The sequence below is a fragment of the Brettanomyces bruxellensis genome, chromosome 8, assembly GCF_011074885.1.
Source record: "Brettanomyces bruxellensis chromosome 8, complete sequence".
Lineage (NCBI taxonomy): Eukaryota > Fungi > Ascomycota > Pichiomycetes > Pichiales > Pichiaceae > Brettanomyces > Brettanomyces bruxellensis.
In genome coordinates, this window is record NC_054689.1 from 2,468,300 (window position 1) to 2,491,422 (window position 23,123).

The 23,123-nt window shown below is 44.0% G+C and overlaps 12 protein-coding genes across 12 annotated transcripts; 4 read left to right on the forward strand and 8 right to left on the reverse strand.

Annotated features, from left to right (window-relative positions):
- Positions 1-49: 49 nt before the first annotated feature.
- Positions 50-2,055, reverse strand: BRETT_001293 (uncharacterized protein; the record flags this gene model as incomplete). The annotated part of the gene is given in 2 exon segments (XM_041279847.1): positions 50-637; positions 652-2,055. The coding sequence occupies 2 exon segments, from the start codon at positions 2,053-2,055 to the stop codon at positions 50-52; spliced, it is 1,992 nt and encodes a 663-aa protein (XP_041138061.1).
- A 420-nt stretch (positions 2,056-2,475) lies between these two features.
- On the forward strand, positions 2,476-4,518 carry BRETT_001294 (uncharacterized protein; the record flags this gene model as incomplete). The annotated part of the gene is made up of 1 exon (XM_041279848.1): positions 2,476-4,518. One exon carries the CDS (start codon positions 2,476-2,478, stop codon positions 4,516-4,518), a length of 2,043 nt encoding a protein of 680 aa, XP_041138062.1.
- A 410-nt stretch (positions 4,519-4,928) lies between these two features.
- BRETT_001295 (uncharacterized protein) lies at positions 4,929-5,546 on the reverse strand (the record flags this gene model as incomplete). Its single annotated transcript, XM_041279849.1, has 1 exon — positions 4,929-5,546. The coding sequence occupies one exon, from the start codon at positions 5,544-5,546 to the stop codon at positions 4,929-4,931; it is 618 nt and encodes a 205-aa protein (XP_041138063.1).
- A 261-nt stretch (positions 5,547-5,807) lies between these two features.
- On the forward strand, positions 5,808-6,470 carry BRETT_001296 (uncharacterized protein; the record flags this gene model as incomplete). The annotated part of the gene is made up of 1 exon (XM_041279850.1): positions 5,808-6,470. One exon carries the CDS (start codon positions 5,808-5,810, stop codon positions 6,468-6,470), a length of 663 nt encoding a protein of 220 aa, XP_041138064.1.
- Positions 6,471-6,685: 215 nt separating this feature from the next.
- Positions 6,686-7,894, forward strand: BRETT_001297 (uncharacterized protein; the record flags this gene model as incomplete). Its single annotated transcript, XM_041279851.1, has 1 exon — positions 6,686-7,894. One exon carries the CDS (start codon positions 6,686-6,688, stop codon positions 7,892-7,894), a length of 1,209 nt encoding a protein of 402 aa, XP_041138065.1.
- A 1,826-nt stretch (positions 7,895-9,720) lies between these two features.
- BRETT_001298 (uncharacterized protein) lies at positions 9,721-11,868 on the forward strand (the record flags this gene model as incomplete). Its single annotated transcript, XM_041279852.1, has 1 exon — positions 9,721-11,868. The coding sequence occupies one exon, from the start codon at positions 9,721-9,723 to the stop codon at positions 11,866-11,868; it is 2,148 nt and encodes a 715-aa protein (XP_041138066.1).
- Positions 11,869-12,790: 922 nt separating this feature from the next.
- Positions 12,791-14,488, reverse strand: CCT7 (T-complex protein 1 subunit eta; the record flags this gene model as incomplete). Its single annotated transcript, XM_041279853.1, has 1 exon — positions 12,791-14,488. The coding sequence occupies one exon, from the start codon at positions 14,486-14,488 to the stop codon at positions 12,791-12,793; it is 1,698 nt and encodes a 565-aa protein (XP_041138067.1).
- A 521-nt stretch (positions 14,489-15,009) lies between these two features.
- BRETT_001300 (uncharacterized protein) lies at positions 15,010-17,199 on the reverse strand (the record flags this gene model as incomplete). The annotated part of the gene is made up of 1 exon (XM_041279854.1): positions 15,010-17,199. One exon carries the CDS (start codon positions 17,197-17,199, stop codon positions 15,010-15,012), a length of 2,190 nt encoding a protein of 729 aa, XP_041138068.1.
- A 695-nt stretch (positions 17,200-17,894) lies between these two features.
- On the reverse strand, positions 17,895-18,464 carry BRETT_001301 (uncharacterized protein; the record flags this gene model as incomplete). Its single annotated transcript, XM_041279855.1, has 1 exon — positions 17,895-18,464. One exon carries the CDS (start codon positions 18,462-18,464, stop codon positions 17,895-17,897), a length of 570 nt encoding a protein of 189 aa, XP_041138069.1.
- A 310-nt stretch (positions 18,465-18,774) lies between these two features.
- KAE1 (putative tRNA threonylcarbamoyladenosine biosynthesis protein kae1) lies at positions 18,775-19,890 on the reverse strand (the record flags this gene model as incomplete). Its single annotated transcript, XM_041279856.1, has 1 exon — positions 18,775-19,890. The coding sequence occupies one exon, from the start codon at positions 19,888-19,890 to the stop codon at positions 18,775-18,777; it is 1,116 nt and encodes a 371-aa protein (XP_041138070.1).
- Positions 19,891-20,366: 476 nt separating this feature from the next.
- Positions 20,367-21,833, reverse strand: BRETT_001303 (uncharacterized protein; the record flags this gene model as incomplete). The annotated part of the gene is made up of 1 exon (XM_041279857.1): positions 20,367-21,833. One exon carries the CDS (start codon positions 21,831-21,833, stop codon positions 20,367-20,369), a length of 1,467 nt encoding a protein of 488 aa, XP_041138071.1.
- Positions 21,834-22,085: 252 nt separating this feature from the next.
- BRETT_001304 (uncharacterized protein) lies at positions 22,086-22,829 on the reverse strand (the record flags this gene model as incomplete). The annotated part of the gene is made up of 3 exons (XM_041279858.1): positions 22,086-22,096; positions 22,571-22,584; positions 22,651-22,829. The coding sequence occupies 3 exons, from the start codon at positions 22,827-22,829 to the stop codon at positions 22,086-22,088; spliced, it is 204 nt and encodes a 67-aa protein (XP_041138072.1).
- Between the last annotated feature and the right edge of the window lie 294 nt (positions 22,830-23,123).

A 23,123-nucleotide genomic window follows, 5' to 3' on the forward strand; every position in this document is an offset into this window, starting at 1 on the left:
ACGTAATCGCATAAAAAACTGTATTTACTAGCAAATTTGCCTCAGCCGGCTACTCTGCGCCAGTCTCAGAGTCTGAACCGAACTCGAAGTGTACCGAAGGGTCAAAACTTAGACTTCTGAGCACAGATGGAAGAGACGCCCCTGAATAAACATCCGTGCCTGTATACATTGATGAACTCTCTTCCGTACTTGATGAATTTTCCTCGTTACGTGAATCCGGCTGCAGTTCGTCCACACGGAGAGAATCATTTAGTCCCAAAATCTTCAACCGTGGCGTATCTTTTACATTATCTATCCCCTTATCTATCCCCTTATCCTTTGCATTATCCACCCCACTTAATGTTTTCATACGATGGTTAATGACATTTTTGTCCTTTCCCCAAAACCTCCTTTTCAAACCAACACCAAGCGCCGGGATTATTCCAGAAACAGCCTTTATCCGGGATATCTCGGGCTCCTCTGCCCGCGGTTCCTCCATCCGATTATTACTATTTGAAAACGCAGACTCCATCGCACTCTCCGGGAAAACAACCTCCTTTTTGCGATATATATAAACATCTCTGTCCGGAGACCTCGTGCTTAAATCGATACCACTTTCCTCCCCATCATCGACCTTTTCCGGCAGCCCTTGCCTCAACTTCTTCAGAATACAGGCTGCTTGAGATCGATACCTCGGATACTTTCAATAAATGTCTTCTCAATCTTGTCCCTATACCGGGAAAGCTGTTCTTTAAATTTCGACCCATGTAAATCTTTCAAGTTGTAAGTTTGACCACTCGATGAAACTGCAAGCGAGTTGCCCGTGTCAGTTGGTGCATTTAGTACACGGGTTCCCGTTTCGGCATCTGAAAGTCCAGCTTTCGAGCCATACTCGGGTCCCGCATCGTCATATTCTTCCTCTATGTAGTCATCCAAGAAAAAGCGTCTCCCCAATAGGTTCTTCTGCTGGTCATCCTTCTCGACTTGCTCCAACTGGTTTAGCCACTCCCAGGTGGCCACGTTGGTGATTACGTAAGAAGCCATGCTGAAGAAGCTCGAGAACTTGTTCACCCAGACGTTGGAGATGTCGGCAAGGAAAAAGGCAATTGGCGAATTTATGGCAACTATCGTCAATAATGTCGTGATGATCATCGACGACTTGAATGCGTACCGCTTCTTGCTGAGACAGTAGAGGTATATCAAGCATGTGTATAGCACAGAGAGCGAGATCTCCAACAAGTACACAAAAACAGGAAGGATAAGAACGATAACATTCTCATCATTTTCATCAGAAGATTCGGAATCTGTGCTGTCGGAGCTGGTGATGGCCACAGACGAGTAAGCAAAACCTCTACTCTGCGACAAGAAGTTTGCAGTGGCCCAAAGCGCCTCCGTTATGATAACCAGCGTTGTACCAATAATGAGAATAAACTTGCTCTCATTTCTTCTCGGATACAATCTCTTCACAATGTTGACCTGGCTCAAAAGAAGAAGGAGAAACACTATAAGGTAAACCACGTTGAATCCGGTGGAGAAGGTCAACTTGTTGAGTAACTCTGTGCTTGAACACTTGCCATCTAGACCTTGGTGGAAGATATTCACCATAGAGTATACATTTATGGCAACAACCTGGGCACAGGCAACAAGGCACGAGGATTTCATCAAAAAACCGGGTCTGAAAGCCGTGATGTAGTGCTTTGTGAAGAGGAGAGAAGTGCAATAAAGAATTATAACCATTCCGGTACACAGCGAATACACAAGTGGATATATCGAGTATCGAAACCGGGGCAACATTGTTGAATCCGTGCTGTGGCTTATATATTTGTGCCATGACAGCTTCTCTATCGGCGTAACGGCAAGTCCCAACCTTGAAAAAACTGTATTCATAGATGAAAGAACCGGTTGCCCGTTTTCACATATTGCTTTGAATGCATATTGAGCTCTATCTTTTAATCGAAACACGCCTTTATCTGTGACCAAGACGCCCTCATCAAGGGCGAAATCTTTACAAGACGGATACGATTCAGTGACCTGCTCTGGAATCCGCCAGTCGATATTCTTGAATTGAGATTTCATGAGATACTGGTGTGTTTGTATTCAGGATTGCGATGAGTATCTGTGAGTACGTGAGTATGCGAGTATTTGCCAATATTTGCAGTGAGTGTTTGCAGTCCCATCCAAAGACACCTATATTAAGTCATCAGAGAACTGTAAATGTGGTGTCGGTATAACGGTTGGCGATTGTTGGTGTAATGTTGTGCTTAGTTCGAGTATCCTGGTCGATGGATGTACGGAGATATGCAAGGCCAGATAGAGATGTGAATGAGAGAAGAAAATAAGAAACCAAAAAAAAAAAAAAAAAAAAAAAAAATTCAAAATGAATAGAATGAGAACTTGATCTGTGCAAAGCCGCTCGCACTACATCGCATCTTGGTCATCCCAGATTTCCCAAATTATCGCCAAGCACCACATATCACGCAAGCAAGCATATCCAAGATGTTCAGGCATGTGAGTGGAAACATGGTGGGGTTTGCATCAACTCCCAATCTTCGAGACTCTTTGAAACACCGAGTTCCAGAGTCAACTGCCATGGGTTACAATAAAGGAGGTGAATCATCTATGGGAATAAACCAGGGCCTGGGGCAGGCGGCACAAAACAGCAGAGAGCAGTATGATGAGGCTTTTGATTTTACAGGAAACCGGTTGCAGCAGCCTGCCAGGAACAGATACAGCCATTCAAAAGAGCCTTCAGGATCCACTACTTACAATGTGCTCGAGTATTACTGCAATGGGGACGAGGATGGCGACGTTGGCGGAGATGCCGGTAAGGTTCCGAGCCGGGGGAGCAAGGTGGACTTGCTGGATTCGGCAAACGGGCAAGAGGTTGCAGCTGAGATGCCGGAAAAACAGCATAAGCAGATTTCCAAGGATAACAAGTACGGCGAGGATACAATGGTATATTCGGGTACAGATGAGCCGTTCACGTTCATTTCTGCGGAGAACATGAGCTCTGTGGATAGCTCGAGCGGCGGAACGGTGCCGAAACGGGCGAAAACCCGTCATATCACAAAGAAGGAGTCGTACGCCTCGCTTCAGAAGTCAAGAAGCTCGTTTGAGCTTGTAAGGAGCGAAATGAACAAGTCTATGGTGGCAGAGGAGGGTGAGGGGCATGGTCACGTGGGCAGAAAGCCGCTGATGATGAACCTGGTGCGTGGAACATCGAAAAACAGGATTTTGCAGAGTAAACAGGACCGGTACGGATTTAAGAAGACAAGCACGTTTGTAAGCGAGGAGGAGTACAACGGGTGGTGGAAGAAATACTCGAAGTATCTAATCCGGCGGAAACGCAAGTGGGAGAAGATGATGGCGAGAAATGGGCTTGCTGTGGACCAATCAGGTGCACCGAAGCGATTTCCTCCTAGATCGAGCAATTTGGCCCGGTTTGTGCACAAGGGAATTCCCGCGGAGTGGAGGGGAGTGGCGTGGTTTTACTTTGCGAGGGGGAACGAGAAGCTGAGGCAGAACCAGGGCGTGTACGATCGACTCGTCGACCAGACAATCGACATCATAAACGACGACACTGAGGCCATCGAGAAGGACTTGCACCGGACATTTCCCGAAAACGTTCATTTTAAGAACATCCAGAAGGTGGATCCGGCGACTGGGGAGCACACAGAGGAGGAGAGCGTGCTGTTGCAAACTTTGCGGCGTGTTCTCAAGTGCTTTGCGAGGTATAAGCCGTCGATCGGCTACTGCCAATCGCTAAACTTCATTGCCGGGCTGTTGCTCATGTTCATGGATGAGGAGAAGGCGTTCTGGATGCTGGTTATCATTTCGGAGCGGTATCTTCCGGGAATCCACGACTTGAACTTGGAGGGAGTCAACGTACACCAGGGTGTACTTATGCTCTGCTTGAGGCAGTACTTGCCGGAAATATGGCGGCTGATTGTGGACACCAGCGACGGCAAGTGCCAGGAGGGCTCCAACTCGTTCCTATACGATCTCCCGACACTCTCCTTCTGCACCACCAGCTGGTTCATGAGCATATTCATCGGAGTTCTCCCCATTGAGACTACTCTCCGGGTATGGGACTGCCTGTTTTACGACAGCTCTCGCACCATCTTCCAGATTGCTCTCACCATTTTCAAGCTGATGCAACCTGAGTTGAAGAAAATCGTCCAACGTACATCCCACGGTGACACAGACGTTCTGTCCTCGGAACTTTTCAGAACCATTCAGAACTTCCCGAAGAAGATTCTCGATGCCAACACGCTCATGGCCGAATGCTTCACAGACTCTCGGTTTGGCGGCTTAACCCAGAAGGAGGTCCTGAAATGCAAGCAGTACGTCATTGACAGCAGGAGCAGGTACCGTTCGCTGGTAGTCAAGCGGTCTGCAATGGGTTTAAAGGAGGAAGACAGACGTGAGCTGATGGAGAACTCGGAGAAGCTCGAGAGCGATAAGATCGGGTTGAAGACTCTCAATTGGAACGGTAGGCTCAACCACCGGATGAGGAAACTTCACCATCGGCACAGGTAGAATATGATGGTGGAGTAAGGAGAAACAGATTGAGAAAGAACATAGCTCAAAAGATTGAGGAAAGAAAATAATTTGACGGAACAGAGTTTGAAAGGATAGATTAGGAAAAGAACGGAGTCTGAAGGAACAAATTAAGGAAAGAACATAGTCTGAAGGAACGGATAATGGAGAAAACAGACCCTACTTAGAGAAGGGCATTTTATAGATATAGCGATGGAAACAGGTGACTTGAAGTCTAATTTTATTTGTAATGTAGCAAAATCGGTACGATTTATACACCATTATACTATTATCCACTATCCACTGTCCACTGTATCATATACTCCACACTTTTATCTACTTCTACATTCATCCCACCTTACCTTACCCATGAATATCTTATTTCAATTACACTCAATGCCTACTATTTTTCACATCGGTCGTTCTGGACGCGGAATCTCAAAATCCAGCGAGAGATACCCGCTCAGCCGTGGACTGATGACCCGGCACAGCTTACCCTCCTCTTTAAAGTTCTTATTAATCGTTCGAATATACTCTTCAAGAGAAACTGCAGGATGCTTTCCAAATCGGAAGCATGTCAATAATCCAAGTGTAAGGATGTCCAGGATGATATACACGACCCAGAAGAAACTGGACGCGTACTGCGCCTTGAGCAAATCATTAACTTTGGAGACAATTGCTTTGTATTCATCTTTCTGAAGATACAAACCGAGTGGAGATGCAGAAGTCGTTCCGAACCATTGTCCTTCATACTGATATTCCGGTTTAAAAACACTTTCTCCGCCATTTTCGGCACCTTTAATGGCTGCATCCTCACATCCCGGAAAATCAGGACTGAACTGGGGATAGTCAATACTCATAAGCCTTGGAATTCGAACTATTCTTGTCTGCTCTTTCGGTATATCTATATCTGTGGCATCTGAAGGATACACATTGGGAAAATGCGTGATTATTATTGGCTTAGACGGGTCTGATCGATTAAACTGTCGGTACTCATGGTAATTGAAGAACTTGGGAACAGACTCCATCTACATGAACAAAATATGTGCTGTGCTATCTTGGAACTGTTCTTGGTTTCATGAATAACCAGACATGGTAAAGAGAACAGAATTCCGATCTCAAAAAAATGCAAGAAAAAATAAGCAAGTGCGAAAAAAAAATAAAAATAAAAAATCAATCCACCAGCATATATCTCTTATCGGTTTGACCTAGTCAACATCATCAATCGCAAGCACTATTCATACTTATTTTATTTCACAATCAATACATAGTACAGAGATATAACCAAAATGGCCACAGAATTGGAATTTGCTCAAAAATATACCTCTCTCGTTAGAGAAGTGTGCCCAGAACCAGTTGCAGATTCTAAATTGGCAAATCTCAACGGCATCCCAAAATTCGGCTTTATAAAGATTACAGCACCCCAAGTTTACAAGAGAAAGATGGAATCCAACGGGGATAAAGAGATAAGCGTGACGTTTAGAAGTATAAGGACGCCAAAATTCAAGAAAATACTCTCCATAAAAGCAGACTGGCTTATACATAAAGTGAAGAGATCACTTCAAGAATCACTAAAGGAGGACAATTTGATGCTTGATATCGAACAAATCAAGCTAATGTTGAAGACAAAGACCGTTCATGATGGCAGCCGTCTCTCAAGTTTACTTAAGTCTCCATCTGATAATAGTATTACACTAAATGCATTTATTACAAAGATGTCGGCAGCGGAGAAGGCCGCCAATGAAGCGGCAAATGCAGAGATCCCGGAGATAGAAGCCACCAAAGAATTGCCACAGGAGACCAAGGAAGAGACCCAGAGTTCACAAAATAGTGATAACGTCACATTAAGTACAGAAGCATGGGAAAAGATCAACGAGATATTGAAGGGCGAAATATTGGAAAGCCAGCTAAGAGAAAAGTACTTAGAGGCTTTGAAGAAGGTGAATGTGTAAATGATCGAGTATATATCTAATGCATTGCAATTTGCAGAGTATTCGTGTAGCATGTATCATATGAGATAATGCGAACAGTAGTGTATGCGTGTATGCACTATATTTTTTTGATTTTTTTTTTTCTGGATAAGATCAATGAGGTGAAATTTGGCCATTGACAACAGTTCAATATCTTCGTATTTACAATTTTCTAACATATAAAGATACAACTAGTGATGTCCAGCAGTGGTGATAAGGATGACGTAATAATTATCGCTCACATCGGGGCGGGCTACTTTAATGAAAAGCATGCAGGCATGCTAAAAGCCTTAGTGGCACTTTCGTTAGAGAGTGCACAAAGGGTGGATAGTTACACCAGAAAAATGGCAAGCGCTGATCCGAATCATGCTGAAGGTAACAATATGGATTGTGACGTGAAGAAAAAAGACGATTCCATGCGAAATACAAGTAGCAGTCTTGAGATATGTTCTGAAAAGCTTCTTAGAGCATCTAAAGTACTCGAGGAGAGCGAATTGACAAACACAGGGTACGGTTCATCTATCACAGATGAATGCAGCGTTTTTTGTGATTCAAGTGTATGTGGTTACAATATGGAAACCATGAAAAGATGCCAGAACTCAATCATAATGAACTCAAGCCGTTTGCCCCTTAGAGACGCGGTCTATGGACTTCTCTACACCAATAGGCACGTGATGCAGTCAGAAAATCTCGCGATTACTCCCTCTATTGTCAAAATTGGTAATATTAAGGCAGACTTGGACCTTGTGAGTCCCAGAATGAAACTGCTATACAAAAAATACAGGACCCACATAAAACAGGACAGAAGTATAGCATCAGCACCAAAAAAGGAGGATGATGATCAGATGAAAACACACACGATACAAGATACGATTGGTGTGAGTGTAATATTGCCAAACCGATGTGCTTTAACTGGGGCTTCTTCCGGCGGAAACATGCTTAAGCCGTCGGGCCGCGTCGGATGTGCCGGTATTGTTGGTGCAGGTGCTTTTTCAACAGGGAATTCACGCTGTACGGTCACAGTAATGTGTTCCGGAAATGGCGAGGATATCATACAAATGGATTTGGCAAGATCAGTTGGTGAGTATCTCGTGAATAATGTTGATAAAGTGACCGAAAGCCCGGTATGTGAATTAGTAGCTAACCATGTGTATGAACAGTCGAAAAAGTGCGATTTGCTCGCCGTAGATGATTCTGGAAACCATGTACTATACGTGGGCGTCGTGGGATACATGGAATGGGTCGAAGAAACACGGAAATTAAGGCTTTTCTTCTACTTTCACACGACTCCAACGATGGTGTTTGGGGTCCGAAGTCGCGTCGATCGACGTACATACGAGCGATGCCTATTTTCTAGGGTCAGGGCGAACCGGCGGGATGCGAGGGGGGAATTCGCATTGCTGTGATTCTGCATCGGGTAAAAATACTGAGTAGATTCTCTAACTCGACGTAATTTTAATTTCGAAATTTATTTTTACCCGTACACACACATTTCTTCGTACTGTTTACTTTCATGCACTATGATAATACACACACGGCAATAAGTAATTTTTTACGTGTTGATGTTGGATAGATTATTATTTATCAGTTCGGATCGTACTTGTACCACTAATTATTGCGGTGATCTTTTATTATTTTTAATTTTTCTGCATACCGGGGGTACATCGTAATTATGCCGGCCATGTAAATACGTACATACATTTTTAATACATTTACGAAACAATTAATACACTTAATACACTTACACATGCTTGCTCGGCTTCAACCAAAACGTGATCGTAAATTGGCCTGGAGTGAAATGAAGGATTTTATTTATTTCATCGGCGCCTAAAGTCTGACAAAAATACCTTATGCTCCTGTATTGGCGTTTATTTTGGTTGTTACAGTACGGATATTTAAGGGAAGAACCATTTGTTTGTACTTATTCATGCTTGCTTGCATCAAATTTCACCCAGTTTCCCCCAATCCGTATTATTACATGTATCATTATTTCCCGCTTTTGTTATCTATTGCATACTTTCCATTTATTTTAGAAACAAGCTACTTTTCTATATCATTCAGCGACCCGCGATCTATTTTCGCTCAATGCTTTTGCACGCAAATTGGTTATTGATTATTTATTCGTCAGTGGCTCGTTAGTTATTAGCAAATTCCATTGTTAGTCAACCTTGTTTTTTTCTCTCTCAAAATCACCATTCATTTCTCCGGTGTTTTGGAAATCTTTTAGGCTGCTTTTTTTATTTTTGTTTTGACTTTTTCAAGGGCTGCTTATAATCTCACCACGCGAATGCCTTCCCTGCGAATTTTATTATTTTTAATTTCTAAAATTTGATTGAGCAATTTTAATTTTAATTTTTTTTTTTTACAGTCCTGGGGACACGAAGGGTTTTGCCGCGCACATTACTGTACAGTGCCTTTGGTGAAAATATATAGGTGTATCTACGAACACATGTAGAGAGAGAAGAGAGATACCTTTTTTTTTTTTTTTTTTGACTCAATGCCCATTTCTTGCATTGGCGCGTAATTTATTGTTTCCCGTGATTTTATACATTATTATTACATCTCACTTTCGCTGCCATAGGAAGTATAATAAAATTTCTGCAAGGTCCTCTCCGAAATAATAATTATATCAACCACATAAAACTTGACTTTTAAATAACTTGCTTTCCGCTCTGTTGATTTTTCTTTAAATTATTCTTATCTTAGTTATCTGGGCCATCATCTATTACGGCAAAAGAAGGTCTACGGTAGAGCAGCGGAAAGCCAATCATTAATTAGACTTTGAAAACAGGGCGATGTATCACCACCAAGTCAACTTGTACTGAAAAACTCCGATTGCGACATATTAAGACCGGGAGCCAAGTACAAAAACACCAAAGAAGGAAAAAGAGACGGAGGCAGACTACAAGAGCAGCAGGAGGAGATCAAGAAGGGGGAAAACGCTTTGTTTATCAGTTAGGTATCAGTTAAGTGAGTGTTCAATTTTTTTCGGTCTTTTATTTTGCTTTTTGAAAGTTCAATGTCTACATCAGGACTAGAGGTACTGGAAAACACAGCTGTAAATGCTGTAAATGCTGCAATAGAACGTGCTTTTGACTATCACCGTAGAAGAGCGATCCGAATAACAGGAATAGTGTCTTCAAGCGTATCAATCGTGTCAGGATTACTGTCGTTCTATTTTCTGGGGATGGTTCACCCCAAGAGGCGAATATATCGCCACAACCTCATTTTCATGCTCATTATATTTGATTTCATTAAAGCACTTGCCCTTTTATTATATCCAGCGGTGGCAGAGGCCACAAAAGAGTCGATTATGGAAAGCATACCTTTTAGAAATGTGCTAGGGTGGTTCACATGCTTCAGCATTGAAGGGGGCGACTTCATCATTCTCTGCTTTGCAGTTCACATTGCGTTGCTTGTTTTTTTCCCGAATCAAAAGTTCAAATTCTACAATCACAACCGGTTAACGACGTCAAATCCGCAGGAGGGCGGGCTTTACCCGTTCCGGATCTATCTCTACATGATTTCGATTGTTTTTCCGTCATTGATCAGCTCGGTGGGGTACGTTTCAACACAGGGATACACGTCCGAGGTGAACTGGAGCTTTTTAACAACTGTGAGACCAGTGTGGTATTTCACTTGGATTTTCCGTTATTGCATTGTGATCATCATTCTCTCGATGTACGTGGGGACGTACGTTCACGTGACTCACCAGTATAAGGTGGTGAGCTCGAAGATGAACCTGGAAGGAGGTCAAAAGCATACTATGCTCTCCACACTTCTTAGAGACTCAGTTTGGTACAAGCTCGGGAAGTTTGTGATGATGCTTGTTTTTCCAGACGTGCAGATTTCCGCAAAGCTCCACGGAAGGGCTTTAAACAGCAAGACTGACATGGCGAACATCCGGAAACTCCATGCTCGAAACGATATAAGTTTCAATGAGGATCCATTTTCGAATTCACAGGGCACTTCATCTACAAATAACACATATTCTGGGCAGGAGGTTGAGCGGCAAGAAAAGGAGGAGAGGGAAGAGATGGAGGAAATGGGGGGAAGGAAAGAGAGGAAGAAAAGGCAAGGAAGAAAAAAAAATGCAGGAAGAAAAGAAATTGATGAAGGGGACGGAAGAAAAGAAAATCAGGAAAATCAAGAAGGAGAAGAAAATAATGAAAGAGAAGAAAATGGACAACCAGAATTTCCCCAACTAGACCACCAATCCACAAACAGCGATGAGGCAACAGAGGTGGAATCCACAGAGTCCGAAAAAGTGAGGAGACTCCAGCGGGATATGGGCCTCGATATCCAGAGGATGCTCCACCGGGAGGCCATGGACCGGTTCGAAGTCCGGCGGGCACAAATTATGAAACAGATGAAAGTCATATTTGTCTACCCCGTGTCTTATCTTCTTCTCTGGATGTTTCCCTTCATCCACCAGTGCTATGTTTTAAAACACAACGGCGAGGTCACGTCCAATACCTACGTGTGGTATGCAATGGCGGCCTTTTTCCAGGCGTTCAACTGCACGATTGACACGCTTGTGTTTTTGTACCGGGAACGGCCCTGGACGCTCACTGTGGCCCGCGTGGACCCGGGCATGAGGTTCAGTTACTCGCTGTGGAGGCACTGGCTGTCTTTTCTTCCGGGGTACCACCTTGACGGGCAGACGCGGCCGGGCTCTGCTGTTTCTGGATGCTCAGGGGGCTCAGGGAGCTCCAGAGGTTCCCTTCCGGGACATTTAAGTGGTGTGGAAAATTCTGCAAGTGGCGTTGCCATGGCAGATCTGCGCACTCGGGACCTGGAGAAAGGGTTGAGCGGCATAGAGGAGGAGCAGGAGGGCATCGGCCGGGCCAACGGAGAAGAAAAAGAGATAATAAAAGGAACAGAAAAGGGAACAGAAAAGGGATCAACAAAGGGAACAAAAAAAGGAACAGAAAAGGGAACAGAAAAGGGAACAAAAAATGAAACAGAAAAGGATATCAATATTTGGCCAGAAAATGATCCTGAAAACACACAAACAAACTGGCTCCCCCGCGTGGACTTGGACGACGAGGATTTAAGCGATTTTGTCCGGTTGGATCCTCTAATGGGAAACGCGGCAAGGACAAGGCGCTCGGCGGACTCCACGGTCGACCCGAACGATTCATACGTGAGCTTGAGGGACTTTTTGAATTCTATGGCGGGACCAGACGAATTACAAGGAGGCCAGCTCCCGGAGCCCCGGCGGAGGTCAAAGATTTCCGAGGGCTCACTGCCCGATAGGAGCCGGCGCGAAAATAGGGACAGGAGGAGCTCCAAGTTTAGCTGGAGGACTTTTCCCTTCCGGGGCTCACTTGGCGGGCCTGTCAAGAAGTCCACCTCCACGACGGCGACGGCCCCATGAGCGAACTTTCATTTTCTTATTTTTTTTGGGTACAGGCAGCTGGACCCACAGGTGTCCGTTGTAATAATATAATAATTAGGCATGGTAGGTGTGTAGAAGTACGAAGTGGGAGGACTGTTATAAGGAATGAAGTTTTAGAATGCGATAGTAAATACATGATGAGGACTAAGTATGTAATGAGGGGAAATCAACAAAGTTGTGTATGATTATGAAGATAGATGTGTGATCTATGAGATGAGTATTGATCGCATTCTAAGTATCCAGCATTAATACTTCAAAAGCATAGCTCATGCAACAACCAAATGTACGCCATACATGAATGCGTAGTAGTATGTAAGCAATTACTGATATTACAGTGGTAGCTATTACTTTGAAAGCTACGCTTTGAAAGCTATTAAATTGATAAATAATATACTGGAGGCTATTATATTGAAAACTATTTCATTGAAGGCTATTACATTGAAAACTATTACTTTGACATTATACTGTTACTGCTATACTACCGTCACTGCCTTAGTATAGCTCATTTATTTGTATATTTTGTACGTATTCCGGTAGCTGTTATTGAGTATACAATACTACACTACTACAATCTATAGTATACTCAGGGAATAAATACACAACTATTCCAGTTATTTCAGCTATGCCAGCTATTCCAGCTACCTCAACTACATCTAATTACTGCTTCTTGTAGTATATGTTACACAGCAGAATCTGGGTAAACCCATACTTTAACATTACTCTACTAGTATTATTCCTCAGAGGTATCTTCTCTGCAACTACTAATCCGTTTTGTCTTAGCACTATTACTATGTATGTATCACCATTCACTTCAGCACCATACTATCATGTCAATGCAGCACATATTCCATCACCAGCAATTGTCATGCATTATTTCCTGTCTCTGCCCCATCTCTCCCCATCAACTCATATGCATCTGCGTGGGAGGCATTCCAGCAGGCATACCTCTTCCCCTGCCGCTTGGTGGAGGCACCGGCTGGCTGCCAACAGTATTCTGGTTCGGCTGGCTCTTGACAGTCTCATCAACACCCAAAACCAAGGATGCTGCCTCAGTGGCACTCTGGAGAGCATTGATTTTTGTCAAAGCAGGCTCCCAGACAAAAGTCTCGAGGTTGTTGGCAACGGACTCGTGTGCAAAATCAAGACCATACCAGATCTGGCCTCTCGAGTGTAGAGAACGGAGCTTGTTGATCAAACCGGTACCGTCCAGCCCAGCATTCTCACAAAGCTGGCGTGGAATGATCTCAAGAGCCTTGGCATAGGCTGCAATGATCAGCTGCTGCTTGCCGGCAATCTGCCTCGAGTACTCCCGGAGATACTTGCTGAGCTCCATCTCGATGGCACCTCCACCCGCCACAATGTAGTTATCCTGGATTGCTCTCTTGACAATCATGATTGCATCATGGAGCGATCTCTCCACCTCTGCAATCACCTGATCTGCACCTCCCCGGAGCAGAAGAGTACACGTCTGGGCCTCGGGGCACTGCTCAAACACGTTGTACCTCTCCTTGCCGATCTGGATCTCCTCGAATAAACCGCATTTTCCCAAGTTTTCCGGCGTCAAATCAGAACATGTCGATTGCACGGATCCACCAACTGCTGCAACCGTCCGCTCCAGGTCGTCCGACGCAACTCTGCCCGCACAGAAGATGCCGCGGTCCGCAAAGTACTGCGTGGCCAAATCTCCAATTGGAAGCTTCGAAAGCACAACGGTGGCACCAGTTGCCACAATTGCGTCCAACTTCTGCAGGATGAGCTTCCACTCGGCATCCACGATCGCCTGGTACTCGCTCACTTTGGTTATCCTCACCTCTGCGTTGTCTTTCTCTGCCTTGAGCTCGAGTTCAACGTTAAGGCACAATATCTTCGCATTCACGATCTTTTTCGGCTGCTGCTCGAACCCAGCATACGAAAATGTCTTTTTAAACGACACGCCCTTCACGAGACGCGACTCCTCCAGCGATCCGCCGGCAATCTTCTTCACTCCGATCATCGTCTCGTCCAATTCCTCCGGATCAAGACACTGCACAGCCTCCACCACCATCTCTGCGAAAAACTCAGAGTTCGCTTGGATCAACTTTGACGACATTGCTGTTTTTGCACACTTCTTCAACAACGCCCGGAACTCCGGGTCGCCTTCCTCCTTGCTGCCTCCCTTCTTAAGCTCGATTTCAATCTCTTTGATGCGTTTGCAGGCCAACTCACATGCCTTCCTGTAACCCTTGATAATCACATTTGACGACATCCCCTCCTCCACAAACTGCCGGGCCTCCTTCATGAACTCCGCCGACAACAATGTAACCGACGTTGTGCCGTCTCCAACTTCTGCATCTTGAGATTTCGACACATCCACCAAAATTTTCGCGGCTGGGTGGATCACGTCCAAAAGATGGAGAATCGTCGCACCATCGTTTGTAATGGTTGTTTTGCCGTTGCTCACCAGCAACACATCCGAACCGAACGGGCCGAGCGTCGGCTTTAGAGTGTCCTGAATTGCGAGACATGCATCTATATTCGAAAGTATTTGTCCTCTTCCTTGGGAGGTGTCTGTTCCTTCTTTGAGAACCACAACTGTTGGTGTTTGTCCTCCGTACGACATTCTGGGTTGTGGATGCTGTAAATGCCGTAAATACTGTAAATGTTGTAAATACCGCAAATATTACTTATCTACTCAAGAGGTGTTGTCTGACAAAGGCTTAACTGTGCTTCTTTGAACATGGTAAAAGGTGAAAAACTCATCTCGCCGCGACTTTGCCTGGTATTCTAGAATTAAATTTTTTTTTCACCTCCGCGCATTTTCCACCTGTATCCTACATCTTATATTTATTAGCTGCATAATCTACATTATTTGCTTCACCTACTTCACCTACTTCACACTTCACACTACATACTTCACACTTCACACTACTTTCCTTACACCACAAATACCACCCTTTTTGCCCCCTTCCAGCCCCAAAATGCCCTCCCCATATCCCCCAATTCTACTGAGGCAGGCGCGTCGATCGACGCGTCGACCATACACCCTTCTTGGAAGTGAATTAATTCTGCATTATACATGTGTGAATACCAGAATGCAATAAATAAAAGTTGGACGGGCCCCATATATACAGCTAGCTGCGGCTAGATGGCCCAGATACCGACGGTTCCGTCCCGCCGGCCCTCAACCAGATACCCCTGGCTGTATCTGGCAAAGTTGATGATTGAGGATGCAGTATTCTCCAAACCGGGACCACACTCACGATGTTGGCCAGTTATCCGGTCATATATTTTGACCGTATTGCAGCCATTCGTGCACACAACCTTGCTGTAGTCGAACTGGAGACTTGTGATTGGCGAATCGTAGGAAAAGGAGTCGATGATTTTCCCAGTGCGAAGATCCCAAATCCGAACAGTACTGTCTGCAGACCCGGTCACAAGACACGTGTCATCAAATTGAAGGCTTGTGATTGGTCCCGTGTGGCCCAAAAGTTGCCGCACCACCTCGCCGGTCCTCAAATCCCAAAGCCGGACGATTCCGTCGGAACCGCCGGATGCCAAGGCTGCATCGAAGCATTGCAATGCAGCAGTGAATGGATACTGGGACTGATCCCAGCCCGTTGCCATGGCAGGCATCCTTGCCAGATTGCCGGGTCTGGAAAAACTGAAACTCGTGTCAAGAATCCGGGAATCGTCGCGTCGACTGTTCACCGCCCAGACCACGTCGATAGTCGCGACGCATCTACCCGTCCGCACGTCCCATTGCCTGATCGTTTTATCCGCAGACCCACTCACCAAAACGCCAGACGACATCCCGAGGGCCGTCACCTCGTCCACGTGCCCATCCAAACTTTTCATGAGACACGGGTTGCCCGCCTGGGTCAGGTCCCACAGCTTGACCGTCGCATCGATCGACCCGGTAGCCACCACCCCGCCATCCAGAGCCAGGCTGTGCACGCTGGTCAGGTGGCCTTTAAGTTGGCCGATGCACTTCTCCGATGACAAATTCCATACTTTGACCGTGCTGTCACGTGACGCAGTCACGAGTTTCCCAAACGGCTCATCGAAAAGGAGACACGTGACCGAGTCATCATGCGCTTTGAAGCTGCTGATCCTCTCCCCTGGCTTGAAGTACTTTTGCAGGGTTGGTTTGTGCTTTCGAATCTGGGAGGGGGCAATTTCCTCGGCGTCAAAAAAGCCAGGTGGGCTTTTATCACTGCTGTTGTTGCTCAAAGACACCCTGCTCATTCCAGCAACGTTTCCGTTAGCTGTAGCACGATAGCTTGATTGTGTAGCATTGCTTAATTTTGATGTGTTATTGCTTAAATTTGATGTGGCATTGCCTAGTTTTGATGTGTTATTGCTTAGTTTTGATGCAGCATTGCTCAATCTAATACCGCTACCAGAATCATCCGCATTATCGTCAGACGCACTTCCACTTTCGGTTCTCTCTACCGCAGCAGCCTGCAAACGTGCCTCTATTGCCGAAAGCTGGTCTTCAAGATAGCTCTGGCCCCTCTCGAAAGACGATATACGGTCAAAAACAAGCTTCCGCTGCTTGTACAAGCAATCAATCTTCGAATCGATCTCGTCTATCTCGTTGGCAGAGAGTCCCTTGCGTATTTCCAAGAGATCCAACCGGTAGTTTATATCCTCTTTGAAGCCCTTGAGCTGTTTTCGGCTCCCGGAATGCCGGATCTTGTACTCTGTCACGTTTGGTGGAAGCATGCTGCCCAATTTGAGCGGCCCGTTTGTCACCAGGCTGCCGTTTCCTGCATCAAACTCGAGTAATCGAGATGATCCCTGCTTTATCTGCTCAAGCTCATCGTCAACTCCCGGAATAGTGGCCGTAAAACCTTGGAAAAGCGAAAATGCACTCTCCCTGTCGTTGTCGTTGTTACTGCTGCTCCTGCTACTGTTGGTATTGTTGCTTTTATCACTGTTACTCACATCTCCTTTCTCATTTTCAACACTCATGTCTTCACCTACTTCCTCACCCGGGATCGCCTGGAGCATCTCGTCCGATAAAACATCAAAATCCTTCCTTTTCCATGCCTTGCCTCGCAGCTTTCTCTCCTGCCTAAGCTGCTTTGTTAGCATCTCAACTCTGATCTCTCCTCCACGCTTTTTCAGCAGCTTCTCATTCCTTTGCTCATCTCCCAATGCATTGTTGATCGCCTTCTGAAACATCTGGTTCCGAAATACTGCCGGCAGCCCTTTGAGCCGAGGTCCCATTAATGTGGAAGCTGTAGCAACCACTTTTGTAGCCAACCCACCTTGTTTTTCCACATTCGATGATTCTGAGCTCTTATCCTGCGACCTCTCCTCAGTCATCGGCTCAGTGTTTATTGTCGGTGTTCTGATTGGCTCGCCTGGTACCTTACTGGATGCATAGAAGGGTTGATGATCCAAAACCGGGCAAAAACTATTGTGATGCACTCTAATTTTTTAAGACGTCACAAGATGCCAAAGGGACTGGGGCGAATTCCGAAATGTTTCACCTCGCCTCAATAATGAATTTACAATAGTTTTTTTTTCATTCCCTTTTAATATCAGGGCAACGGATTTACCCATAATTCTTATCCATACTTCTCTATATTCATTCCATATGTATTTATTTTATCCATATTTATTCTATCCATATTTATTCTATCCATATTTATTCTATCCATATTCATTATATTCATTCCATATGTATTTATTTTATCCATATTTATTCTATCCATATTTATTCTATCCATATTCATTATATTCATTCCATATGTATTTATTTTATCCATATTTATTCTATCCATATTCATTATATTCATATGTATTCTATTTATTCCATCCATACTTATTCCATCCATATTTATCCCATCCACACTTATTCTATTTATTCTATCCATATCCATTATTCTATTATACATTCCTTCTGTTTATTATACATTTCTTCTATCTATTTTTCGTCATGTCTTCACCCATATTCTATGCCGTTAAATGACACATGCCGTAATCCTTCTCTCATAGGCAAGTCAATCGTTCTTGCTTCATTCCGATATCGTCAACCTCCTTAATTCCGCCCTGTCGGCATTCACAACATTCTCCAAATCACATATCTCCTTTTGCAATTGACGTGCCTTGGCCATCTGATCATCAATATGCCCGCACATCCTTTCATCAGGCTTTGACACATCTAAAAGTCGCTTTATTCGATCTTCAAGCTCATCAATACACCGTATTAGCTCTTTGGGATCATCATCCTGTGGATATCCAGGTGGTGGACTATCGAGTAACTCAAGATCTTTACCCAAAAGTCTCGAAAGTTTCCACCAAATTCCAACTTTTTCATGTAACAAGTGTCTCCTGCTCTCAGACACACCTGATTGGCCGGCCGTGGGACATACCAGGCTCTCCAATAGGGCGGCATTTTCAGGCGTGTCATTATCAACTTCAGCTGCTGTTTTGCCTTTGACAAATGGTACTTCTGTAGGTTCTATATCTCGTATTATATGTGTAGTTACGACATTTTTAAGAAGTGAGTTGGTGAAAATCCCGGGCGATTTGAATTCGAGACTCTGGATCTTCAGCCCTGCTTTTTCTATACGGTCTATGCTCATAATGCTTATAGCTGAATAAAGAAGACTCCAATTCAATAGACAACCTAAGATGAAGGAAGAGATGGGAAAAAGATAAGAAGTACGCGAACCGTGATAACAAAAAAATACAAAAAAAAATGCACGGTGAAAAAATACACAACGAAAAAGGATTGACACGTTAATTAGGACGAAAAAAGGATGAAAAAAGGAAATGAAAAAAAAGTGAAGAGTGAAAAAAGGAGTAAAAAAGTATGCAAATGTGGGGAAATATTCTAAGATAAATTACAATTACACTGATCAAATACTCTATCATCATCTTTAATACACAAAATCAATCATCCCGCCATTTCACAAACACATCGTCAGTACGGAATTTCTGGCGACACACACTATCCTCTAAAGTGGTCCTATGACCAACCCGATAAGCAAGTAAACCGGCATGAGCAATCATGATTCCATTATCAATGCAAAATCTCTCATCAGTAGCAAATATAGAGCCATTTCTATCACTGGCCATCACACCCATCATCTCCTGAAGCCGCTTATTGCACCCCACACCTCCCACTATAAGCACCTGGTTGGAATTCACGTGTGCCATAGCTCTCTCCGTTATTTCAACAAGCATCGAAAATAGATTCTCTTGCAAGGAGAAGCACAAATCCTCAACCGTGATTGGCTCGCCATCATCTTCGTCCACAAGGTGTTTAGTCCTCTTTCCGGCAAAAAGGTCGTGAGCCAAGCTGTCCACATACTCTAGAATCCCGCTCATGCTCAAATCCATTCCCTTAACGGTGTAAGGAAGTTCTACGAGATGCTTTCCCTTTTTGGCTAGCTGCTCGATATTGAAGCCCGGAGATGGGTCATTAGAGATGTGCAACGTGCGCGCAAACCTATCCAAGCAGTTTCCAATTGCAATGTCGAGTGTCTCGCCGAAAATCCGGTATCTTTGCCTTGAATAGGCAATGATCTGTGTATTTCCTCCACTCACGTACAAAACAACGGGATTCTGTGCCCCCGTGATTTCTCTACCCATCTCAATATGCCCTATGCAGTGGTTCACACCCACCAATGGCACATTCCATAGCTGGCTGAGGGTTCTAGCGGCAATAACCACACTTTGAAGTGGTGCACCCATTCCTGGTCCTTGTGTAAAGCATAAACAGTCTAGATCTTGCACTTTCACACCCGCCTGCTCAATCGCCTGCTTTACTAGTCTTACCACCCAGTTTCTGTGATGCCTGGCAGTGTCCCTTGGTAGAAAACCTTGGCCTGGAGGTGCGTTGTATGTATTTCTGATGTTTGAAAGAATCTGGGCCCTATTTTCAGCTCCCAAAGGACCTTTTTCATGCCTGATAACACCTACTCCAAGCTTGTTGGCGGATCCTTCCATTCCAAGTGCCAAATAGTAGTTTTTTCCTGGTTTGATGTATTTGTCGAGGTCGATCATGCTGGGGTCGAAACTGAAATCTGAAATCTGCAAATGTTGCAAATGCTGTGAATGTTATGAATGTTAGAAATGCTATGAATGTTCTCTGATAGTTCTATAGGGTTCTTGATAAGATTTTATGAAGATATCGTGATAGTGCTATAAAAAAATATGACATATCTGTGTAGATCTCATGACTTAATGTGATCAATGGGAGGTGAAATTTCTCGATGTACCAAGTGAGGAACAAAAACATAAAAAAATTAAAAGAAAAAAGTAGCACCAAATAAATCGAGCATGAGTGAACTCTCAAGAGTTCTTACACCAGCACAGCCGTATCTTCATATCCTTCTGCTTATGCTAATTGGTATTCAGTACAAATGTTACGTTGACTACACCTATCAAACCTATTACGCCTCTTACGCCCACTTTCATCTAACTTCAGTTATTTTTTATTCAGTTCTTTATTATTCAGTTCTTTCAGTTTTTTATTTATATCAGATAAAAGATTCAAGAAGCCTCTTCCCCTTAGAAATCTTCTTTCCTTCAGTAACAAACCGCTCAGTGGTCACATCCTCGCCAGAATCATCATCTGCCTCATCTCCATTCTCAGCAGACTCCACAGCCACACCAAAGGCCAATTTGTAAGGCTTGTCAAGTGCAGTAAAAGGCTTTCCGGTCTGCTTTGCGTAAAGATACAGAATACTGATTCTAACAGCGGCAGAAATGAAACCAAGCAAAATACCGGCAAAAGGAGCAATGACAAAGGCACCAAAGCCACCCCAGTCGCTGGCAGAGTAGATACCATTCCAGACAAGCAACAACTTTCCACCTTCCTCGGCAGAGCCATAGTAGATTGTTCCAAAGATGAAAACACCAAGAAGTGCACCTAGTCCACCAACAATGACATCGATGCCCCGGAGAAAGTACATCTTGTTCCAGAGACCAAGAAACATGATTGGGATGATGGACGAGGAGACCAAATCGGCAATGAAGTAGATCTGGAGCACATTGGCAGAAGCCTTAATGGCAACAACCAAGGATGGAACCATGATGACAATCACGATGGCTCTTGCCCAGATGATGGGAACCTTGTTTCTGAAGAGATCGTTGGAAATCGACGATGTTGTTGCACTCTGCAAAGAGTCAAACGTGCACGTTGAAAGTGCCACTGCGAAGATTAACACGACACCGATCACCCAGTTTGGCATTTTCGCGCAGAGAATGTAGAATGCGTTGTAGCCTTCATCATCGCCAACTTTTAGAACGCCAGTCCACACTGCATAGATGCCAGGAAGACCGGCCAAGGTGCAAACCAAGGCACAGACGAATGCGGCAATCGAACATGCAATAAGTAAGTCTCTGTCGGTCCTGGCGGCAAAAGTACGAAGCCAGAAACCAGAGAGAAACGCGTCATTGGTCAAGATGGCGACGAAAAGAATGTAGAGAAGCATCCAGCCCAACTTGTTGGCATCCAACATCTGGGAGGCAGTTTCCTGCTTAATCTTCTGGTCAATGTGGACGTTAGTGGCGTATCCGATAACTCCAACGACAAGCAACACCATCACGAAACCTGCCTGAAGCGAGTCCGTGGCAAATGACACCTTGAAGCCACCCAAAAATGTGTAGATTGTGGTCACTACACACTCAACAACGACACAAGGAGTGGCATCCAAGCCGGTTAAAGCGTTGATGGCCTCGTCAATGGCAGTGAGCTCCGACACCATGTACAAAAACATGGTCAAGAGAGTGAAAAGAGAAAGATAGAGTGCGGTGATGACTCCAAAACGCTGCCGGCACCATTCGGTAAGAACAAAGCCGTCAGGGCATCTTTTTCTGATCATGGGGCCGAAGTACGAGAATAGAACAATTGGGACTGCACCAGTGATGGCGTAGACGAGCAAGCCGTGAATTCCCGCAATGTTGGACACCTGTGCATACGTAGTAAGCACACCACAACCCATGGCTAAAATATATCAATGTTAGTATTTTGAAAAATTTCGAACTTTCAAATCGCGAGGATTTTCCTAGGTGAAAAATTAGGGGGGATTGGGGAGAAAACTGTGAAGATCTTGCAACTGCGTAGCTTTAGCTAATAACTAATAGTTACTGATGGCTGGTTGATGCGTAGTTATCTAATGATTGGTTAATCACTAGTTGCCTAATGGGTTAATCACTAGTAACCTAATGATTATCACTCACTAGTTATCTAACGATTAGTTCATCACTAGTCATATACCCAGTATTAGGTAGCATAAGCATTAATTAACAATAATTATTGGCTAAAACCATTAGTATTCAACAACTATCCGGCCAATCAAGTTTCAAATAGGCCTGCATTATATCATTACCCAATATAACAACCTCAGACCTATTCAAGCTTTTCATTGGCAGCTGTTGCAATCACAGTTATAACAACCCCAATCCGGGTCGTTAAAATCTGTATTTTCTCAACAATATTAATCAGTCCTCACGCAAGTGTTATCTTGATCGAGTGAAACGGTATGATTTCAGCCCTGTCGAAACAAAAAAAAAAAAAAAAAATGACAGCAGCACCCGTCCGATATAATATTGCTATGTTAAGTAAGGGGCAGCACTGAAACAGGAAAAACCTGTTTATAAATAAGTTCACTGCCCGCCATAAGTTTAATTCATATTAACTGTTAGAAGGAGGAGACAACTCTGAAACATTGCATAGTACTTTCGTAAGGATTTCTTTCATATTGACGTAAAAATAAGCTTTTAATGATAAATCAACTTTTCAGCATTCATACAAAATACTCACCACTTGCGATGAAATTAAGTGCCAATGGTAGGGCCTTTCTGGTTCCGTTGGAGCATAAAAAGTCCTTTGTTGTCTTGAATTTAGCATGGTAAAGTGCAATTGCCACACCTGTAATTAGCATTACACCGTATGTAACATAAGTAATGGCATTTGAAGCAGCAAATGAAAGGGTCATTTTGTTATTAAAGGCTTCAACGTGCTTTCAGTTGTAATTCAAGAATCTGGATATAAATATAAGCAATAAGAAATGCTGCTAGTGAGGATAAATATAGCGTTTTATATAAGCAGGAGAAACAGATAAGTAGCAGGATAAAAATTTTATTCTTATTTATTCTTGAATAATTTTCTCAATTTAGAGTTGACTCCGGAACACTGTCAGACAAAAAAAAATAAAATAAAAAGCGAAAAAAGCGGTTGATCCCATGATAATGAAGAAGGGCAAAAAGGTAAGGCTTCATTTCATTTGAAC